Source organism: Myxine glutinosa, chromosome 1, assembly GCF_964187855.1.
Source record: "Myxine glutinosa chromosome 1, kmMyxGlut1.1, whole genome shotgun sequence".
Taxonomy (NCBI): Eukaryota; Metazoa; Chordata; class Myxini; order Myxiniformes; family Myxinidae; genus Myxine; species Myxine glutinosa.
Genome location: NC_136261.1, coordinates 401,469,111 through 401,492,435, shown reverse-complemented (window position 1 = coordinate 401,492,435; position 23,325 = coordinate 401,469,111). Strand labels below are relative to the sequence as shown.

The 23,325-nt window shown below is 45.4% G+C and overlaps 2 protein-coding genes across 3 annotated transcripts in view; both read left to right on the top strand.

Annotated features, from left to right (window-relative positions):
- On the top strand, positions 1 to 21,556 carry LOC137417004 (uncharacterized). 2 transcript variants are annotated; one of them, XR_013621897.1, is made up of 4 exons: positions 1 to 662; positions 13,696 to 14,074; positions 15,042 to 17,351; positions 20,395 to 21,556. XR_013621897.1 is itself a non-coding variant. In XM_078770394.1 (4 exons), the coding sequence occupies exons 1-4, from the start codon at positions 171 to 173 to the stop codon at positions 20,504 to 20,506; spliced, it is 1,242 nt and encodes a 413-aa protein (XP_078626520.1). In that variant the 5' UTR covers positions 3 to 170; the 3' UTR covers positions 20,507 to 21,556. The 2 variants fall into 2 exon arrangements, 1 of the variants encoding a protein (XP_078626520.1); XM_078770394.1 differs by having other exon boundaries at positions 3 to 662; positions 15,042 to 15,300.
- LOC137416994 (uncharacterized) overlaps positions 21,277 to 23,325 on the top strand; it is a 26,078-nt gene continuing 24,029 nt past the window's right edge. The window contains exon 1 of the mRNA XM_068102709.2: positions 21,277 to 21,408. Coding sequence (XP_067958810.2) covers positions 21,277 to 21,408 — 132 coding nt within the window. The remainder of the gene's footprint in view (positions 21,409 to 23,325) is intronic.

Genomic DNA, 23,325 nt, shown 5'->3' with positions numbered 1-23,325 from the left:
GGGGAGATGGGCGGAGCTTGGTTTGCACATCGACACTTCCGTGAGGCGTTCAAAACTGTCAATGTCATTTGCAAAATTAATGAAAGTGAAAAAATAAAAATAATAAGGGAACAGAATGAAGTAACTGATAAGCTCCAATGTAGACTTTTACAGGAAGCAGCAAGAAAAGAATGAGTAAACAGAATGAAACAGCTGATGAATGCCAACGTAGACTTGTACAGGAAGCAGCAAGAAAAAGAATGAGTAAAGAGAACGAAACAGCTGATGAACGCCAACGTAGACTTGCACGCGAAGCAGCAAGAAAAAGAATGAGTAAACAGAGCGAAACAGCTGATGAACGCCAACATAGACTTGCACGGGAAGCAGCAAGAAAACGAATGAGTAAACAGAATGAAACAGCTGATGTACGCCAACGGAGACTCGCACGGGAAACGGCAAGAAAAAGAACGAGATGGCTGAACGAGACCTCCGATGTACGCCAACGTCGACTCGCACGGGAAGCATCAAGAAAAAGAATGAAACGAGGGAACGAGACCGCCGAGGAACGCCAACGTCGACTCACACGGGATGCAACAAGAAAGAGAATGAAACGGGAGAACGAGACGCCCGAAGAGCGCCATCACAGACTTACACGGGATGCTTCGCAACAAAGACTTCGGAAGGTAAATCGTGTTCGTACAATGGCATTGGCAGCCATAATGAATCCGGACCATGGTGATGTTGTTATCATGTTAACTTGCAACCTAAATAGGGACGGCAATGGTTCAACTTCAAGATTGGTTGTTAAAAGTTATTGCGGAACTTTAGTACCCATGATGCAGTGCGCGGGTGCCATGTTGGTTGTGCGCGGGTGCCATGTTGGTTGTGCGCGGGTGCCATGTTGGTTGTGCGCGGGTGCCATGTTGGTTGTGCGCGGGTGCCATGTTGGTTGTGCGCGGGTGCCATGTTGGTTGTGCGCGGGTGCCATGTTGGTTGTGTGCGGGGGTGCCATGTTGGTTGTGCGGGGGTGCCATGTTGGTTGTGCGGGGGTGCCATGTTGGTTGTGCGGGGGTGCCATGTTGGTTGTGCGGGGTGCCATGTTGGTTGTGCGGGGTGCCATGTTGGTTGTGCGGGGGTGCCATGTTGGTTGTGCGGGGGTGGCATGTTGGTTGTGCGGGGGTGCCATGTTGGTTGTGTGCGGGTGCCATGTTGGTTGTGCGGGGGTGCCATGTTGGTTGTGCGGGGGTGCCATGTTGGTTGTGTGTGGGTGCCATGTTGGTTGTGTGAGGGCGCCGTATTGGTTGTGCGGGGCGCCGTATTGGTTGTGCGGGGCGCCGTATTGGTTGTGCGGGGGCACCGTATTGGTTGTGCGGGGGCACCGTATTGGTTGTGCGGGGGCACCGTATTGGTTGTGCGGGGGCGCCGTATTGGTTGTGCGGGGGCGCCGTATTGGTTGTGCGGGGGCGCCGTATTGGTTGTGCGGGGGTGCCGTATTGGTTGTGCGGGGTCGCCGTATTGGTTGTGCGCGGGTGCCGTATTGGTTGTGCGCGGGTGCCGTATTGGTTGTGCGCGGGCGCCGTATTGGTTGTGCGCGGGCGCCGTATTGGTTGTGCGCGGGCGCCGTATTGGTTGTGCGCGGGCGCCGTATTGGTTGTGCGCGGGTGCCGTATTGGTTGTGCGCGGGTGCCGTATTGGTTGTGCGCGGGCGCCGTATTGGTTGTGCGCGGGCGCCGTATTGGTTGTGCGCGGGCGCCGTATTGGTCGTGCGGGGGTGCCGTATTGGTCGTGCGGGGGCGCAATATTGGTCGTGCGGGGGCGCCATATTGGTCGTGCGGGGGCGCCATATTGGTCGTGCGGGGGCGCCATATTGGTCGTGCGGGGGCGCCATATTGGTCGTGCGGGGGCGCCATATTGGTCGTGCGGGGGCGCCATATTGGTCGTGCGGGGGCGCCATATTGGTCGTGCGCGGGCGCCATATTGGTCGTGCGCGGGCACCATATTGGTTGTCAAGCTAAACTGGCGAGAAAAGGTAAACGAGGCCAAGCTTCGTTTCAAGTTGCCGATATGCCCAAGAAGAGCAAAGCGTGACGAGAAGAGATTTATTTAGATTCCCTGCCATTACAAACAAGGAGAAAAAGACATAAAATGTCAAAGCCTCCGTGGTTTGAGTAATTTTGCTGTACTAGGGCGTGCCCGTACTATATATATATCTAAAATTATATCCCCCCCCCCCCCTCTATTTACATGAAATGGTTTGGTCCATTCGCAAATGGTTTGGTCCATTCGCAAAGCCAAAGTGAACGGCTTGCGAGTACGGTGACAATCCCCCCCCCCCCTCTATTTACATGAAATGGTTTGGTCCATTCGCAAAGCCAAACCGAACGGCTTGCGAGTACGGTGACAATCCCCCCCCCCCCCCTCTATTTACATGAAATGGTTTGGTCCAAAGCGAACGGCTTGCGGAGTTTGGTAAAGAAATCGCCATAGCTCGGTAACTACTTGTCCGATTAATATGAAACCTTGAAAAGGCACATCCTCGGGTCCCCAGCAATATACCTGGCAAGTTTAAAGTATATCGGACCCGTGGTTGTCGAGAAACAGCGGTCACAGACAAACGACAAACACACAGACATACACACAGACATACACACAGACATACAGAGATTACTGGAATTATAGATAGATGGAGTTAAATGCCGTCAGTCGGACATCTTTGGTCAGAGAACAAAACAAAATCTTCTGCATATGTATAATCTCGTGTGTTGTCTTTGTGCTTGGTTTGAACAAAATAGGACCATGCATGTCCGAGAAATTGTTGGAGACACATTTAAGTAACAAAATGGCCGCCAGTCGGACATCTTTTTATTTATTTTTTGTTTTCGAGATCGAGACCCGTGTAAGAGCTAACATTGATCAGAAAAAGACAAACTGACACATAAAACATAAAACATATGATAAAGGGAGCGGGAGAACAAGATGGAGAGCAGGGATATCGGGAGATCTGTGGGAGGGAGAAGGCTTGGGGGGAGGAGGCATTGGATGCGGGGGGGGGGATCAGATCTTGAGAAAAAATGGCGTGCATATGTAAGCCCTCATTCATTATCTGTGTGTAAAGTTTGAATAGCATCGGTAAATGCATGTCCGATAAATGGTTGATGACATGTTCAAAATCTGGTTTTTATCTCACCTGGAACAAAGTTCAGGGGAGCTTCTGCGATGGCGCGTTGTCTGTCTGTTCGTCCATCCGTCTGTCCGTAAACACTTGGAACTTATTCTCCGAAACCGCTGATGGGATTGCGACGAAATTTGGCACAAATGATACTTGTTGTGTTGTGTCTAAAGTTTGTTCACGGCATTAAAAAAAATCGGGTTAAAAGGGGGTCCCCCGGGGGTCAAAGCGGATCCTGGTTTTGATCCGGGATCGGGGGTTAGCCCCCCCCCCCCCCCAAAAAAATAGGAATTTGCTCTTTCTTCTGAAACTACACACAATATTTCAGTGAAACTTGACCACAACCTTCATCACCCATGATGTACCAATGTTTGTTCAAGGCATTAGAAAAATTGGGGTCTTAGGAGGTATATGGGGTTTGGTGAGGGGGGGTGGGGGGGGGTGGGTTGCCCCCCAAAATAGGTAATTTTTTTGTTTGTTTAAAGTCATGATTTTGTTAGTATGATTCTACATTCTGCCCTGTCTTCTAGCAACCATTGAAATTGGTTTAAAATACCTTTAGCCAGTGCAGTATACTCTTCATTCTCCCAGGTGAGCGCCAGGGGTATTGCCCATATGTTTACAACTTAAATCGCCGCCAGTCGGCCATTTTTTTTTTCAAATGACGAAACAAAATTATTTGCGTATGCATACCATCATGTGTCATCATGTGTCATGTTTGAACAAAATCGGTCAATACATGTCCGAGATATGGCTGCGGACGGATGCACAGACGGATGAGCCTCAATTCATAAGACACCGTTTTGGATAAAGTCCAACGGTGACTAATAACAGCGATGAGAAAACGAGAGATCATAGTCAGAAAAGGCGCCTTTGTGGGTTGCAGCCGTCAACAGGGAAGATCTCGTAATGCAAGGATACTCGATACATGCACATGGCTACAGTTATCATTTTGTTGGGGGTATGTTGGAAATGTGTGTGACAGTTAGGTCAATATGATCTGGTGTTGGCTTAGCGGTTAGGGTGCCGGCTTGGGATCCTAGGATCCTGGTGTTCGAATCCCGGTCGATCGCTGAATTAACGCCAGGGGGGTTGACTCAGCCTGTCATCCCTCTGAGGTCGGCAAATTGAGTACCAGCTTGCTGGGATGAATGATCCCGGTGTGTACCCCGGTTGAGAATAGGTACACCGTATCCCTGCGCATCGAAAGAGGCGACCAAGGGTTGGCGTCGGGAAGGGCATCCGGCCATAAAAACATTGCCTCAAACAGGGAACCATGATTGTCATGAGGCCTGCAAGGCTAACCCCCGCTCTAGTGGGGAAAATGGCCTTAAAATGATCATTCATTCATTTTCATTCAGTTAGGTCTATATCAGGGGTCAGGAACCTTTTTGACTGGGAGAGCCATAAAAGCCAAATATTTCTAAATATATTTCATTGAGAGCCATATAGTATTTTTAACGTATAATAAATTAAATATGTCTTACTTTTAATGCGACCTCTGGTGCTGCATGGTTTTGCTGATGGCCTTGTAGTCTGTTTTGCTGATGGCCTTGTAGTCTGGTTCATACGTGGTGAGGTTGAGCTTCATGCAGGCGTTGAGGCTTCCATCAGTTAAACGTGAGCGTAGGTTGGTCTTAATGTTCCTCATATGCGAGAATGACTGCTCACATGCATATGTAGAGACCAAACATGGTCAATACGGCAATACTCACACGCTGCATTGTGTGGTATGTCACAGGAAGCTCGTTCCAAGTTTTAAGAATCAGCTCGTCTTCAGGTTGAAGATTTTTCATTTCTGTCCACTTGTGTTCCCTCGCCAGCTCTGCTCGCTGTCGCGCAAGACTTTCCAACTCTCCATTAAGTGACTTGAACTTACTCATCCACATGTCTGATGCCTTCAGGTCAGCAACTTCCAGCTCAAAGTCTCCGATAGAGACCCCGGGGACGCATGTCAGGTCGATTTTGTCCACTGCACACTCATGTGGATGAGTGATGAACTTGAAAAGACCAGTGCGCGCACGAAATTCTCCAAAACGTGCTTTGAATGACTGCAGGAGATTGGACGTAAAGCCAGCTAGCTGCTGGAGATCCAGATGTTGAGTGGAGTCACTTGCTAAGCATGCATCTCTAAATTGTTGCAGTCTTTCAAAGTGCAGAAGACGACCTGTTTCAATGTCCCTGAGAAAGACTTCCAGCTTGCTTTCAAATGCAAACACTGCTTGTTGAAGGGATGAGATTGTATTTCCAATACCTTGCATTTTCACATTGAGCTGGTTCAGATGGCCAGTTATGTCCACAAGATAGTGAAACTGCAGGAGCCAGTCAGTGTTGTCTAGCTCAGGATGCTTGACGCCTTTCATTTCAAGAAAAGTCCGGATTTCACTCAGGCAAGCTGCAAAACGGCTGAGCACCTTCCCCCTTGACAACCAACGCACGTTGCTGTGTAAAAGCAGACCGGGATAATGATTCCCAACTTCTTCTAACAGAGCTTTAAACTGGCGATCATTTAAAGCTCGGGCAACAATAAAGTTGACCACTCGAATGACCAGCGACATCACCTCACCAAGCTCCTGGCCACACGTCTGAGCGCAAAGCGCCTCCTGGTGCAGGATGCAATGAAAACTTAGGATGGCTCTCTTTTCATGTTCACGGAGAAGCGCTACAAATCCTTTGTTCTTCCCCAACATACAGGGTGTACCATCAGTACAGACAGAAATAAGTTTATCCATCGGTAGTTTTTTTTCTTTAGCAAACTCCATGAAAGACGTGAATAAATCCTCTCCTCTTGTTGTCCCTTTCATTGGCAAAACAGCCAAGCTTTCCTCACGCAGTGTGTCACCTGCAGCATACCTGGCAATTATACTGCACTGAGATAGATGGCTAACGTCTGTTGACTCATCTAACGCGAGAGAAAAGTATGTCCCGGCGTTTATGTCCTTAATTTGTGTTTCCTCGACTTCATTTGCCATCATGATGCTACGATCGTGCACAGTTCTTGCTGACAGGGGCATGTCTTTTATTCGTTTGATTATCTTGTCTTTATTTGGGAAGTCATCAAACAGTTCATTGGCCACATCAAGCATGAATGTTTTGGCATACTCGCCATCTGTGAATGGCTTTCCATTCCTTACTATTGCCAAAGCACCCGCAAAGCTAGCGGAATTCCCGTCACCTTGCTTGGTCCACACACGTAGTTGCTGCTGACTCGTCTGCACTCTCCGCAGTAGCTCCTCGCATGCCCTTTTCCTGCTGTCCCCCGCTGGATATTTCGATGCAAATGAAGCATGGTGTGTATCGAAGTGCCGCTTTATATTTGACCGTTTCATCGATGCAATTTTATCATTGCATATTAGACATACCGCAGATCCTGCTCTCTCACCAAATGCAAATTCCTCTGTCCACGCAGCCTGGAATGCACGGTAATCATCGTCTTTTTTTCTTTTCGCCATCTTTTCCGTTACAAGGGTTGAAGCGGATAAACTAGTTGGCTATCTGATAAAATTGATTTCTTCACCTTTACAATGACGCGGACATGCTCGCGAGCCATTGGTTCCCGACCCGACCCACGGGTGACCCGTGACCCGTGAAATTTATCTTCAAAACTAATTTCTGTTTACTTTAAAATGACACAGTATTATTAAGAAATATCACAAGTATTTTAAAATCAGTTACAAACTGATTTTTTTTTTTTTCAACTCAAAATTGTCTGGGAGCCATATGCCATCACCGGAAGAGCCATATATGGCTCGCGAGCCATAGGTTCCCGACCGCTGGTCTATATGATCGATGTTATGTGATGCGAAAGTACAAGCTGCTTTTCTGCTAATCAAACCATTATGGTTTCAATGTTTTGACACGAAGGCAACAATGGAACAACTTATCTAATTAAAAAATAAATATTAAATGAAATTGAGATATTCTTCTGTTAAATGAAATTGAGATAATCCAACTACTGTTAAACAAAAGGTTTTCAAAAGTGCCAATAAGGTGATTTGTGTTTTACAGTGTTCAAATATATATATATTGAAATAAGAGATTTTTACGGTTGTAAAAAAAATATATATTGCAAAATTTTACCACTATTGATTCAACGTCTTTTCCACCACCGTATTTAACAAGTGTAGCCTCGTTAAGTATAGCCTCGTTGGCTTAATGGTTAAAGGGGAACCCAAATGCAATTTCAATTTTATTTTTCTGTAAAGCATTGAAAAGCATTAATCACCGTATACTCGTAATTGGAAAGGGAAAAATTAGTTTTTGAATTTTTATTTGCCAATCAGAAAGTGTCGAAAAAAGCCCCAGACCGGTGGGCGAACAAAATGGTGGGGTTTTGATTTTGAAGCTCTGCCCTGGATGGACAGACAGACAGACAGACAGACGGATGGATGGACCAACAGAGCAACTGGCGGAGAATACATTTATGATTTATTATATAAAACAGAACATATATAAAACAAAACAATTATGTCTATGTCCAGTAACTACTCAGACGCTTGGGCTGATCGACATCAAATTGTCAGGGTGTGTACTCAGGGGTCCCTACTAGGGTACAAAAAACCCCCCAAAAAACAATTTAAATGTTTATTTTTAAGTTGTTTGGATTTCTCATACATCTTATTATTTGGATTATTTGTGCTTCAGCACATTGCCCAGAGGGCGGAAGTACCCGCTAGTAGTGTGCGTGTGTTTTTGTTTGTTTGTTTTTGACCATGTGAACTGTTGTCAATTAATTTTCCCAAAATATACCTTTATTATGAGAATATGGAGAAATAAATACTAATTGGGTCAGAAGGTTAAAGGGCAAGGTCACAGTAAATAAAGATTGGCCTTACCAGCCTGTTTGCCGCTGGGTAATGCGATATGGCCGGGGTTTTTTTTAATCGCATCCGTGTGTCATTTTATTTTTTGTCCATTTGCATTTTGAGACACTATCTAGTTTACCATTCAAGATTATTTTTTTTGTCATCAAATTTTCAACAAACTTTTATTATGAAAACATGGAGAACACTGATTAATAAATTTTACATTATTTGTGTACCTCCAACAACAAAATCTCCCGAGGCCTTCATTTTTCGGGTTGTCTGTCCAGCTAGCTGGCCGTGCGTCCATCCGTCCATGATAGGTTTTGTTCACGCAATAACGTAAGAACAGCTGAAGAGATCCAAGTCAAACTTGGCACAGGTATGCATAATTATATAAAGATGAACTGATTAGATGTCACGAGGTCAGAGGTCATGTTAGGTGACAGTCCTGTTACCGCTATAACTTTTGAACTAGTGATGGGATTTTGACAACAATTGGTACAAGTATGTATTATGATGCAAAGATTAACTTCTTTGATTTTGGGGTCAAGAGGTCAAAGGTCAGAATCCCATGAGCTAAAATTCTGTTACCGAGCTAACTTGTGAACCAGTGATCGGATATTGACCAAACCTGATATAAGAATAGATTTTTTTTCTTTTCTATACAGAATCGAGGCTCGTGTAAGAGCTAACACAATGAACATGAAAACATGCACAGACACAAAAAAACATGCAATGAAGGGAGCGGGAGACAAGAGGGGGAGAGAGAGGGAAGCACACAAGCACAACAACAGTAGAGAACATGGACGTCGGTACATTTGTGGAAGGGGGGCTGGTGGAGGAGGGAGGGGTACACAGTATAAAGCAAATGAACACTACGAGGAATTTCAGGAAAGAAGTTGGGGATTTAAAGAGGCGGATTTGGGGTGTTTTAACGGGGGTAAAAAAGATCAAGGTTTTGGATGGGGGAAGATGAGAGATGGTGGTGAACAGCTGTTTTAAAGACCTGGAGGGAGGAGTGGGATTGAAGAGGGTGAGGGAGTTTGTTCCAGAGGCGAGAGAAAAGAGGAATGAACGAGTGAAGGTGAGCAGAGAGTTGATTTTGGCAGTTTCACCAGAAGAGGTTTGCTGGCAGATCTTATGCATTCTGCAGGAATATTTGGGGGGGGGGGGGCAGAGCACCGACAGAGCTGGGGGAGCTAGGCCGGAGAGGAGTCGTCGATTGAAGACAGAAAGACCACCAACCTGCCTGTGATGAGTAAATGAAAGGCCCTCGGAATTAGCTTCATCGTGGGAGATTCCAATGATTCTGAAAGCTTTGGTTTCAACAGCGTGAAGACGAGCTAGGTGTGAGGCAGGAGCACCAGCCCAGAGGGGGGAACAGTATTCCATTGAGCTGCAGATGAAAGCCTTGTATGTGGTGAGGAGCTCAGGTGTGCTAAGGAAGGACTTCACACGACGGAGGATGCCCAGTCGGCGACTGGCTTTGGAGGCCAGCTTGGAAATGTGGTTTTCCCAAGAAGGGTCATGGCAGATAGTGAGACCCAAAAGCTTGAGCGACAGAACTTCTTGGAGAGGATTGTTGAGGAAGTAGATGTGATGGTTTTCCAGTCGGTCTTTTCGGAGAGACATAGTAAGCGTGTGAGATTTGTCAGGATTGAAAGACATGTTCCACTTGTTTGACCAGTCTGTGATTTTGTCCAGGTCTGCAGAGAGTGAGGAGGCTGCAGGCTGCCAATCTGAGGGATGAGGAATGGAGCGGCAGAGAGTGGAGTCATCAGCAAAGAGATGGGGAGGCTTTTCCAGATAGTTGGAGAGATCATTGATGAAGACCAGAAAAAGAACAGGGCCCAGAACACTGCCTTGGGGGACTCCAGCCTGAACAGGAAGTGGAGAAGAGAGAATTCCATTCAGAGCCACACGTTGACTGCGACCAGAAAGGAAGTCTGCAAGCCATGCGTGGAGGTTTTCATGGATACCATACAAGGAGAGATTATGATGCAAAGGATTATGATTAAAAAGGCAAGGATTATGATGCAAAGGATTATGATTAAAAAGGCAAGGACTATGATGCAAAGATGAACTGATTAGATTTTGGCATCAAGAGGTCAAAGGTCAGAGTCTGTATTAGGTTTCGTTACCACGATAACTGAAGAACCGCTTAAAGGAACAGCCAAATACACCTTTTTTCAAATTCCGTTTTCTTTTGTCAAAATCCTAGTGTCCATTTGTTTATCCCGTGTACCCACCCCAGCCCTCTCCCTTGCATCGATCTCCTGATATCCCTGTTCCCTACTGTTGTTGTGCTTTCCTCTCTCTCCCCCTCTTGTCTCCCGCTCTCTTTATTGTATGTTCTATATGTTAGCTCTTACACGAGCCCTGACTTAGTGTACAAAAATAAACAAATTTTAAAAAAGGGAACCAAATCAAACTTGGTGCAAGTATTATAATGATGCAAAGATAAAAAACAGATTAGATTATAGGTCAAGAAGTCAAAGGTCAGCGGTCCCATTAGGTAAAAATTCTGTTGCTGCGCTAACTTGTGAATGAGTGAATGGATTTTGACCAAACTTGGTGCAAGTATAATTTTGAACTGATTCTATTTTGGCACCATAGGTCAGAGGTCATGTAAGATACACATAGGGGCAATACCCCTGGTGCTCACCTGGTAGAATAAACAGTATACTGCACTGACTAAAGGTATTTTAAACCAATTTCATTGGTTGCTGGAAGACAGGGCAGCATCTAGAATCATACTAACATAATCATAATACTTTAAACAAACAAACAAAAAAAATACCTATTTTGGGGGGCAAACCCCTCACTCCACTTTTCACTCCGTGTATCCCCTCAGACACAAATTTTTCCAATGCCTTCAACAAACATTGGTACATCACAGATGATGAAGGTTGTGGTGAAGTTTCATCCAAATTGTGTGTGTAGGTTCTGAGAAAAAAGCAAATACCTATTTTGGGGGGCAAGCCCCCCATCCCCACAGACCACGTTAGACCCCGAGTTTTTAAATGCCAGGAACAAACTTGGGTACAACGCGGGTGTTGAAGGTTGTAGTCAAGTTTCATCGAAATTGTCTTTGTAGTTTCAGAGGAAAAAGAAAATTCCTATTTTGGAGTTCAAACCTGGATCCACTTTGACCCCCAGTAAACCCCCTTATACCCCGATTTTTTTTTAATGCCGTGAACAGTCTTTCGTCACAATACAACAAGTATCATTTGTACTAAAATTGGTCGCAATCCCATCAGCGGTTTTGGAGAAGAAGTTCCAAGTGTTTACGGACGGACTGACGGATGGACAACGCGCCATCGCATATGCTCCCCTGAACTTTGTTCCAGGTGAGATAAAAATCTGATACTTAAGAATAGCGTAAGGGATTTAAATCAAAATTTGTGCAAGTATTTATAATGATGTAATAATGTGGGCAGGGGTATATCAGTCGACGTCATGACGTCACGACGTCATAGATTGCTGTTTCAGTTAGCTGTTGTTTTTGTAAAGTTTAGTTCGAATACAAAGCAGACGTGGATGGACTTTGCATTTTGGGATGCTTTCTAGCTATTATTGTAATATTCCCTCATACTGGGAGATCATGGTTTTGGATTGTGGACGATCTGAGATTGTGGTGAACAGCTGTCTGAAGACCTGGAGGGAGGAATGAGATTGAAGAGAATGTGAAAGTTAGTTCCACAGGCAGGAAAAAAAGAGGAACAAATGAGTGGAGGTGAGCAGTGACTGGATTTTGCGAGTTTCACCAGAAGGGCGTGGATGGTGGAGCGTGTGAACAGCATGATGCGTAATGGACCACCTTATGATTTTATTGGTGGACATGTCCCTTCATACTGAATGTGCAGTTTTGTGTTAAATGTAACTTTGCCCTGTTTACCCACACCAGAGGGTATGCCATTTCGGATGATTTGTCTGTCTGTCTGGCTGTCTGTCTACACATAATGTGTTGACCTCTATCTTAAGCGCCACCTGGTTGTGGCCAATATTACACATTATCTTTTTTTTCAACTGAGTACATTTATAAAGAACAATATCTGCAATTGGAAAAGAACTTTGTCTGTAACGTATGTACAATTGCAATGTGAGAACGTCTATGAAGTATGTACTGCAGTATTGCAATGCAAACACGTCTATAAAATAAATACTGTATGATTATAATGTGAGTATGTCCATAATGTACATGTATTAGAATGAGGGCATCTATAAAGTACGTACTATAACAAGAATGACAGCACTGTGGTCACAACCTGCGACAAAATCCGGCAAAGGGACAATTGGGAAACGCATGTTAAAGCACACCTCAAAGGTAAACAGCGCCATTGGGAAACACACTTATAATGCGCTATTAAAAGATTAACTCGACGTCTCTCATCCACGTCACCCTCTGCCGCGGTTATATCAGAACGAGCTGATTTGGCACACAATCAGATTGTTTAATCCCAATATGGGGCCGTTCAAAAATTCTGTAATTATACTTTTTAGGGAGCTGCGTATCATGCGTGCTGATGGGCTTGTTTCACCTGGGTAACACAGAAGTTAAAGCACTCTTCAGACAGGTAAATTTGATCCCCTCCCCTCCTTCCCTCACACCACCTTCACCTCTCTACTCCCCTCCCTTCCCCCCACCCCCCTCACTTCCCCCCACCCCTCCTGCCTTCCCTCTCCTCCCTTCCCCCATCCCCCTCTCTCCTCTCCCTCTCTCCTCTCCCTCTCTCGCTCCCCTCCCCCTTCATATTCCTGGCACAAAGCGACTCTACATTGCCCGGTAATACCGGGTACTTTTGCTAGTATTAAGTATATGTCCCTTCATGCTGAAGTTTCAAGTCAATGGATGGCAATTTGGGAAAGTATCAAACATTAAAATTTAAATATTAAATTGAGATCATTGCCATCCACAATGGCACACTGTCAGAAAACGAAAATGACATTTTTCTTGATAATTAAATGATGTCATCCACAATATGAAGAACACATCATGGCTTCAAGCTACTTCAAGCTACTATAATTCACCAAATGTCCATCAGTCTGTCTATCCGTTCGAAGGTACCGCAAAAACGGCTGAACCGATCACAATGATATTTTGGGTGGGTAATCCTAGGACCCCTTGGAGTAAAATAGGCTATATTGTTTTTCCAAGTTTTTCAATTTTCCAGTTTTTCCAAACACGATGGAATAATATTTACCGATTATGAAGAGTGATGTGGCTTTTGTTGAAATTATACGTACCAGGAGAGAGTAAATCGACTCCTGACGAACTCTTCCGTGCTGCTCCGAAGCGGCTCCGAATTAACACGGCAGCGTGTGCAAAGCGACTGAGAAACAAGTGTAGCGGCCGCTTCCGTGTTACAGATTCGGCGCGCACTCTTCACACATAAACGTGCGACTGAGAAAGACGTGTAGCGGCCGTTTCCGTTTTGCAGAATTCAATCTTTTTTCAAAATGGGCGCCCTGTACTGTTGAGATTTTGATGATTTGCGTGTGATATGATTCAACGGATGTTTATATGAATCGTTTAAAATAAAAAAGTCTTCAATTTCTGATATTTTGCCTTTTCATTTGGGCTTCCCAATTGAAGCCGCCCCGCCCATAGGGCGGGTACTGTTGCTAGTTTATGTAATTACTCATTGTCATGTGATAAATTTGTTGCAAACAAAACAAAAGAAATGCATAAAACGTGTGATTAATTTATTTAATTTGAATCTCGTCACGTGTTCTTGACAGATAATGGACGCAAGAGCTCGGGGTATCCTCGGTCCCATCCCTGGCTGGCTGGAGATCCGGAGCTTAACGGAGAGGTCACTTCGAGCCGCTGTTACGGGTCTAGGGATCGAGATCCTCGGAGCTCTCTGTGCCCGAGCCGACCCCACTTCGGTGAGGATTCGATTATGTTCCTTGGCCGCACAAAAGTTCACCTACATCATGTATGCCGAACTCTGTCAGTACATGGAGTCGTGCTGTGCGGGGGGAGGAATGCAACCGACCTTCCTGCCCGGATGTGAAAGCGACACTGAAGAAACGGGAGGACTTCGAGTCCTGCAGATCAAGGTTGAAGACCAGAGCTCATTTGGTTCTGAAAGTGAGGGAAGAGACCCGGACGATGGTGAGTCGTATGAAGTGCAGGCCAAGTCCATTTCAATATATCAATATCCAAGTCGTTTAAAACTTTAAGGAGGAAATGTATTCCAGTGAAGTGCAAAGTCAGAGGTAGGATTCGCGTGGTTGAAGATATAGATGAGGGATACACACTTAGCAGGAACCTTATGGAATGAAAGAAAGAAAAATAAAGAAAGTAAGTCGGGTTAACTTTCAAAGTTGAGAAAGCAAGCTGCTTGACTGCTACCACCTCCCCGTGCAAGATTCAGTTTATCGGGGTCGAGATATTTTTATGTATTCCCAGGTGAATCATGATCAGGTAATGTGGTGATTGTGGTCCAATTAAGTTGGGAGAAGTCAGATTCAAGTCCCTGCCAGTTGGCCTATGTGAACAACAATATTCTGCGTCACTGAAGTTGCTCCATTACAATAACCAGAGATATATGGGCCATGACAAGAACTTGATCGGAATAGCCAATGGGGACAGAAGAGGAATAAGAGAGGTTGGATGTAGGTTAGTCATTTCTGGGTCCAGGAGGGACGGGGTACCAGTTGTGGAAATCCGGGTTGGGAAGTTTACAGATTGGGTCAAACATACAGAGTCTTGGAAGACCTTCGTTGAAATGCCGTGGCTGGTCTTTGCTGAGCCAACACCCAGCCAGTTGGCACGGTGACGGTTGAATTCGTCGCAGATTAGAAACACCGAGTTGGGGTGTGTGATTACGAGTTGATCCATGTTCGAGGAAATATAGGTGTATGGAGGATCATCATCATTGCATGGATGGTATATCACGCAGACAATCATTAGGTGTTTGTTAGGATGGTGGGAATTTGTAGAATATAAAAAGAATATGGGTAAGGGCAGATATCATATATAATGGGGAGATAAAGATTGGGATTTGATTGAATGATGAGGCCTGGCATGTGATTGACATGTTATGCATCCTGATCCGGTGGTGACTTGTATCCTGCAGCTCCTCGGGCAGAAGAGGACATGTCGTGGGCAGAGGCGAAGGACACATTGTGGGCAGAGGCAAAGTACACGTCGTGGGCAGAGGCGAAGGACGCGTCGTGGGCAGAGGCGAAGGACACATCGTGGGCAGAGGCGAAGGACACATCGTGGGCAGAGGCAAAGGACACGTTGTGGGCAGAGGAGAAGGACACGTTGTGGGCAGAGGAGGACACGTCGTGGGCAGAGGTGGAGGGCACGCGGGTACAGATGAAGGACACATTGTGGGTACAAGCACAGCAAATTAAGGCTCAACAAGATTCCTTTGGTTTGACCAAGATTTTAACTCGTTCGTGACAGTCGTCTCCTTAAACTTTCCTCAGCTGGGATATAATATTGCTCTCTGGATGACCAGCTTCATTGCTACTACTTTAGGCCTGAACTCCCTGACACCCTCACAACAGGGTGACCAGGTTTGAGGAAAAGTATACGGAACACTCAGGAACGGGTCAAGCGGACTGCCGTAGGCCCCATTGCCCATTGTGCAGTGGTAGGCCCTGGTGTGAAGGTACAGTGTGTTTCAAAAAGAGTAATACAACTTTAAACGTTTATTTAAAAAGAAACAGAAACCTCAGGAACGTCAACCAAACATTTCTTGAAAGCGTATGACATGGTATTTTCTATCACTGATTGCTACTGCAGTAAGTCACTGCTAGAGTTAGTGAGAGGCCAAGGTCTTAAATTGGCATTTACGCAAAATCCTTGTAATTGACGTTCTTGATGTGTGCCCCTCCGTGGTTCAGACCAGCATTGATCCTGACTCCAAAGTTCTGTCCAACTTTTCTGTAGGTCTCATGTGGCACTGCCTGAAGGTAGTCTGACACCTCCTGCTTCAGATCATCCAGTGTGGCCGGGTGGTTGATGTAGACAGAGCCCTTGGCAGCCCCCCAGAACCAGTAGTCCAGAGGGTTCAAGTCTGGGCTATGGGGTGCCCAGTCATGAGCGGTACCCAGGGCAACGAGGCGGTTTCTAAAGAGCTGCTGCAGGAAAGTGATAGCGTCACCAGCTGTATGTGGGGGTGCACCAACCTGTATAAACCAGGTCATGCTGAGCTGGTTTGGGGTGACCTTTTGGGCTAGATCATTATGGAACTTCTGGAGCATGGCCCGGTAGCGCTCACCTTTTATCATCACCGTCCTGCTGTTGTCATTCTCAAACCAGTAAGGCCTTAGCAATCCCCATCTAGCATTGAAGGCGCAGAAGCATGTGACCTTAGGCCCTTTCAGGTACCTCTCAGTGATCTCAGGTGGTTCTGCCCCCCAGAAAATGTTGTTGTGATTGTTGAATGTCTCATATCACAGAGCCACCACTTTTGTCTTCTGCTCTACTGTCAATGGCATAGTTGAGCTATGGAGCTAGAAATCGCAGGGAACAAATACCACGATAACACCACCAAACCCTGAAAAGGAAAACGGTATAGGTCAAAAAACAAAGAAATGGCAGGAAGTCAAAGTTGTATCAATCTTTTTGAAACACCCTGTACATGTTATTGTGGGAAGTGTGCTTTTGTAAGTTATATTTTGTATATTTGTTCGTATCCTTTAAATTGTATGATTTTGAATGTGTTTTTATATCGCCAAGACCTGTACGAACAAATGCTTCAAAATAAAACTAAATAAAAAACAAACTTTCCACGGACTCTTAACCTCATTTGCAAATAATATCTGCCAACATCATGGCATTACATTATAAAGGTGCAAAAACTGATCCCCTTAATTTCAGACTTATCAGCCTACTTTCAGTCATCAGCAAGGTCATGGAATCCATCATCACAGTTGACATGAAATCCTTCCTTTTCCCCAACAACCTCACCTGAGATCATCAAATTGGTTTCAGACCAGGTAACTCTACCTTGGACATGGTACTTCTACTCACCCAACAATGGATGGAGGTCCTCAATGACAAACATGAGATCAGGGCCGCCTCTGTGTGCTGTGTAAACATATTTTGTGCTTTTTATACAGTCCAGCATCCCGCCTTACTCTCCAAACCCTCTGCCTATTGCATCCAAGGTCAACTGCACAGGTGACTTTGTGACTTCCTCTACTCTCATAGTCAATGTGTGGCATTCAACGGAATTGTTTCATCTCTCCTTGTCAAGGCTCGAGTGCCCCAAGGCAATGTTCTAGGATCAGTCCTGTTCCTGATCTTCATTGATGATCTCCCTGACAACCTGGAAAATCCCCTTTATCTGTTTGCTGATGACTCCACCCTCGGCTGTGACTGCATCCTTCAGATTGACAGAGGTCAGCCTCTTCCCCATCTTCAGATCTTGGTAAAAATCACAAGATGATCAAATACATGATATATATATATGTATGTATATGTATGTATATGTATGTATTGTTACGGATTCGTCACTTCCGTTGTTGTGGTTTTCATCCACTGTAAACATTTTTGATTCCATGTACTATTATTGTTGTCGTTTAAGGGAAATAGAGGTTACTATTTTCAAAAGGTAAAAAAGTCAATGTTTTAAATGAAACCGGAACCGGACGACGATGAAGAGGAAGAGGAGGAAGAGAAGGCGGAGCGAGTGAGTCGGACAAGAAGCCTAGCTGCTTCGAGGTCTGGAGCGAACGATTGGCGAACGAGAGTCACGAGTGAACGTTGGGTTTCCCGGGAAAGGGATTCCTGTGACAGAGTTGTCGTCGCTGTGACAGATAAACCTGCGTGACAGGTTTTGCGGTCGATTCCGAAGAGAATCGTTGGAGTGCTGTTACGCCACGATAACGGGCCGTCAGCCATTTTTACCTCGCGCAGGACTTGCGCTTCGCTCAAGGTTTCATCTCGCTTAAACCATTTTCACCGCATTCAGACGTTAATCTGGTGTGTGTGTGTGTGTGTGCAATGTGGCTTTTGATTGGGAAATCTGCGGTTCGCCGATTGAGAGCCATGGAATGTCCATACCTGAAGGTGTGATTTCCCCGTCGCTTCTCGAGGACACCTCCCATCTTTGGCAGTGTAACTGCCAACCCAACGGGATTCTGGTCTCGATACGACATCATACGGACGATCACTGGAGTGGATCGACTTTGGCTTGAAGCCGGAAACAACTTTGGCTTGAAGCCGGGAAAGAGACATTGGGGAATGTTCTTCTTTTCGCTCACTCGGAGCACAGTGAGTTCTATTGTATGAACCTGATGGTACCATCAAAGGAAATATATATTGGTTGTACAATTGATTACTCTTGTTGTACTGTTATTCTTGTGTGATCTTAATACAATACGTGTTTGTTGGTAACAATTGGTGTGGTTTCACCATTGATCTTTGACATACAGAATAACACATCTTTCTGCCGTGACTCATCTCGGGGCTCGGAGGTACACCGTGACCGGGGTTTGGGGAGGAGCACGTAACAGTGTATATATATATATATATTGTCGCACGACTCCCGGTTAACACCAGAAAGTCGCGGATGGACCGAAACGGATTTAATGGAGGCGGTAACCAAACACGGATTTTGCTATCTAACGCGGGAGGAAGAAAGAAAATGGAAGGCTGCGGCAAAAGCTTACCTTCAGCGCACCGACGTAGCCCCGGTCCTGTAAGAGGATGAATGAACTTGACAAACACAAATCAGAATGTACAAAAATATAGATTTGTTCACGGACCCCGAAACAATGAAACGCGACGGCAATGAAATAAAAGTAACTAATTTGGGATCCCACACACCGACTTCAGAAACAAGACGAGGGAATATGAATACGAAAGAAAATGTCTCGTCGTGTAAAGTGTAAACACGGAGCTCGGGCTTATCTGGCTATTGTCGTCTTGTCTCTGCTGCCCACACGTGGCTTTGTTCGGCCCCGATGCACCCACGAGGTCCCACACTCCAGCACCACAGCACCGAGCACCACGAGGTCCGTGCACCAAGCACCACGCGTCCAACGCAGGCCAGCGGCTCCAAGCGAGGTCGGTCTTCCCACACGATCGGCCTGCCACGTACCAGTCAGCTCTCCCGAAGCAAATGTGCCAGCAAGCGAACACCACTCGGGCTATGACTCACTCAACTCGGGCTGCGCAAGACAAAGCGCCGGATGTCCAAAACAGGCTAGCTGCGCGAACAAGAGCACCAACCGCAAGGGCTGCAAGAACGCACGAACCGCAAGAGACTCTCGAGACCAACGCAAGTGGCGCAAGACTCACTGCCAGAAAAAGCAATGGCGTTCGGCGCTCTCTTAAATAACCTTCTTCGTGACGTCACGTCAGCCTTGGCGCGTTACCCAATCAGTGCCCTCCACTGACTCGCCGGCTGGAGGTTCACGCCTACCGCGCCACCCCAACTCTCGTCCCCTGTTCCGTGGTCATAGCGCGTGGTACTCAATGTGGTTAGGCTTGTCGGAGATGTAACTGGCGGCAGCGCCCATCGGCGGTGCCCTGGCTTGGTTTCCTTGCCTGTTCGTCTTTCACAGTCATGTCAGGGCAAGGCGTTATTTAGTGTTGCAATAAATATCCTAACTAAGTGTCTAAGTGGTTGCGGTGCCAAAAGGGACAAAGGGTTGGCTGATCAGGTGAGACACACAGGGGCGCTACTCTTTAATCCCTACTCTACTTATCACTCGAACCCCCTGGGAGGTTCACAAGTATACTCCTTACCGACAAACCGCCTAGACATGTAACTTATTGCAAGGTAGATTCCTTACCGCGACAGACGAAGCACGTTGCCTACACAGATCTATCTAGCTCTACATATCACTACCCCACCCGACATAACAATATGTATGTATATGTATGTATGTATGCATACCTTTTCACCCCTCCACCTTCACCACCTCGTCTCACACTTGTCCCACCTCCTCCCCTCCCTTTTCACCCATCCACCTTCACCACCTTGCCTTCCACTTGTCCCCCCTCCCCTCCCTCTTCCCCCCATCCACCTTCACCACCTAGCCTCCCACTTGTCCCCCCCCCCAACCCCCCTCCCTTCTCACCCCTCCACCTTCACCACCTCCCCTCCCACTTGTCCCCTCTTCCCCTCTTCCCCTCTTCCCCTCTTCCCCCCTCCCCCACCCTCCTCCAGCTCTAACACATAAATGACATAAAATTAAAACAAAATTCACGTAGAGTAAAAAAAAAAAGTTTGTTGTTAATTACCCGCATTCGTTTAATGGGACTTCATTTGCAAGTATGGGTGTTCGTATGTCGGGAGTTCTTAAGTCTGGTTCTGTCTGTAATTAGATGAGATACTTTATGAAGCAATATTGTTTGTTCATCGAGGCCGAGTTGCTCGCCCTCTTTATGTTTTATGGCTTTGTTTTAATTTTTTGGTTTCTTACAGAAAATAAGTTCATTTTATTAACACACTGTGATTGCAGATTTCCCAGAGGCAACCCAGCGCTCCTGAAGGAATGGCTGGTGAAGATGAGGAGAGCCTACTTCTCACCACACTTGGACTCTACCATCTGCTTGGATCAGTTTGAAGATTAATGCCTTTTTTTTCTTCCTTTTTTATACAATGTCTATGCTTGTGGAAGAGCTTGGACACGGAACAGATCAGGCCACAACATGACAAAGGGAACAGCAGGAGACAAGGGGAAATGCCAACAGCAGGGCGGAGGAAGAAGATAGTAGACGGAGATGAGCAAACAAGGGATGCAGGTAATGATGAGGGGTAAGGCCGAATGATAGTGGTAGACAAGATGGATACATAAGCAAAATTGTGAGAGGGGTGGCGGGTGGTTTAACGGGTGTAGAAAAGATCTTGGATGGGGGGGGGGGTGACCTGAGATGGTGAACAGCTGTCTTGAAGACCTGGAGGGAAGAATTTGATCGTAAAAAGTGTGGAAGGTGGCTCCACAGGCGGGGAAAAGAAAAGGATTGATGAGTGGAGGCGAGAAGTGGTTCTGGATTTGGGCAGTTTCACTAGGAGGGGTTGCTGGTGTACCACGTGCATCCAGCAGAAACTTGCCAGGGACAGAGCATGGAGAGGGCAGAGTGTGCAAGACCACAGGTGGAAGAAGACAGAGAGACCAGCGATCTGTTGGTAATGGCGAAGTGATAGGCCCATAGACTCGGCTTCATCGCGAGATATTCCAATGATCTTGAAGGTCTTGGTTTCCATCGCATCAAGCTGAGCAAGATGTGAGGCAGGGGTGCCAGTCCAGAGGGGGGAGCAGTACTCCATCAAGCTGCGGATGAAAGCCTTGTAGGTGGATAGAAGCTCAAGTGTGCCAAGGAAGGACTTTGCACGATGGAGGATGCCCAGTCGGCGTCTGGCTTTGGAGGCCAACTTTCAAATGTGGCGTGCCCAAGAACATATGGGCCAAACAACACTACTTTGCAAAGATGCTGTACCAACACTATTCAACTTTCCTGCACATCTAATGAAGGTAATGACGAGTGCTTGAACAAATATTTTTGCTGAGTTGATGAGAGGTTATGAGATTTATTGACAAATAATTTGAATAAGGATGCTGGACTGATTCAAGAGATGTACAACTGTAAAACTGTGCAAAAGTAAATAAATCATAAAAACAGCACATGTCTTGATGAAATGTATACATTACAGTACGGGTCTATTCTAGCAATTTCTGTAATATGCAGATGCAAGTATATTTTGCGTTTTCATGAATTTATTTTGTTGAAAGGGAACTATTTAGTCGGCATGGATGACAACGCATTTCAACCAGTCATTTCAAGTATAACTAGAACGCATCCGGAAATGCAAAGGCCGTCCACGTCCACTTTGTATTCAGACTTCTTCTTCCTCCGTATGATAAACATGATGAAAACAGCTGAAAACAAATTGACTATTTTAGGCGACTATGACCTTTTGACCTCAAAAGTAATGGGCTTCAGTGACCCAATATGCAAACCCTGCTTAAATTTCAAGTCAATCGGATGAAAATGGAAAATTTTATGCAACCTGACCTTTTTTTTTTTGAACTAAAAAGAAATTGGCTCATAGCTTTTGATTGTTGAACTAATTCAGTGACCAAACATGCAAATTCCTAATTTCAGGTCAATTGGATGAAAGTTTATGATTTTATGCAAACTTGACCTTTCACCTTTATATCTAAAAAAAACAAAAAACAATTGGCTTCTAGCTGTTGTTTGGTGAACCAATTCAGTGACCAAACATGCAAGTTCTTAAAATTTCAGACGAATCGGATGAAAATTGATGATTTATTAAAACCATGACCTTTTGACCAAAAAAACCCAATCAGATTCTAGCTTTTGATTGGTGAACCCATTCAGTGAACCATTATGGGAGTTCTTAAAATTACAGGTCATTTGGATTGACGATTTTATGTGATGCTGACCTTTGAGCTTTTGACTAAATTATTCATTTGTCTTCTCCATATACAGTCGTGGCCAAAAATATTGGCACATTACACTTTTTTCAAATAATGCACCATTTCTTCCAGAAAATTGTAGAAATTACAAAATATTTTGGTATCCACATTTGTATTTCTTTGGTTTGCAGTGGAACAAAACAAAAAAACCTGAAACAATTACTAAATCTTAGCTTATTCCACACATAAATCAAAAAATGGCCCAGACAATATTATTGGCACCTTTTAGAAATTGTTAGAAATAATTAGATTTCAAGCAGGTGATTCTCCTTTACTTTTGAATTGAACTCACCGAGCGCTAACCAAGATGGCGCCCAGCATCGAGCGCTAAACAAGATGGCGCCCAGCATCGGGCGCTAACCAAGATGGCGCCCAGCATCGGGCGCTAACCAAGATGGCATCCAGCACCGAGCGCGAACCAAGATGGCGCCCAGCATCGAGCGCTAACCAAGATGGCACCTTGCATCGAGGGCTAACCAAATGGCGCCCAGCATAGAGTGTTAACCAAGATGGTGCCCAGAAACTACACCACACTCTGTGTGTTGTGAATGGTAATGAGCATTCTATATATCTTCAGTTCAGTGTATTCACCCAGGCCATGTTGGAAAAAAGAATGGAAAAAGGATAAAGTAGATTATTACCCTGCGCTCGTTAGGCGTTCAGTTGCGTGTGGCGTACGTACGTGCGTGTATGCATTCTAAAAATTCAATTTCTCGGTAACCGTTGATCCAATTGACATGAAATTTTCAACACCGTAGTGTCTCCCTCCACCAGTAGAATTTTTTTTATTCATAAGTATCACATCATAGGTCACATGGTAAGGATGCCATCTTAGAAAAACGTTGCACCTTTATATCTCCAAAACCACTAGATGGAAAAAAATTGATACATGGCTCATTGTCAGGTACTCCCCATGGGGAATAAGATATGTTAATGAAGATGTCATCAGTG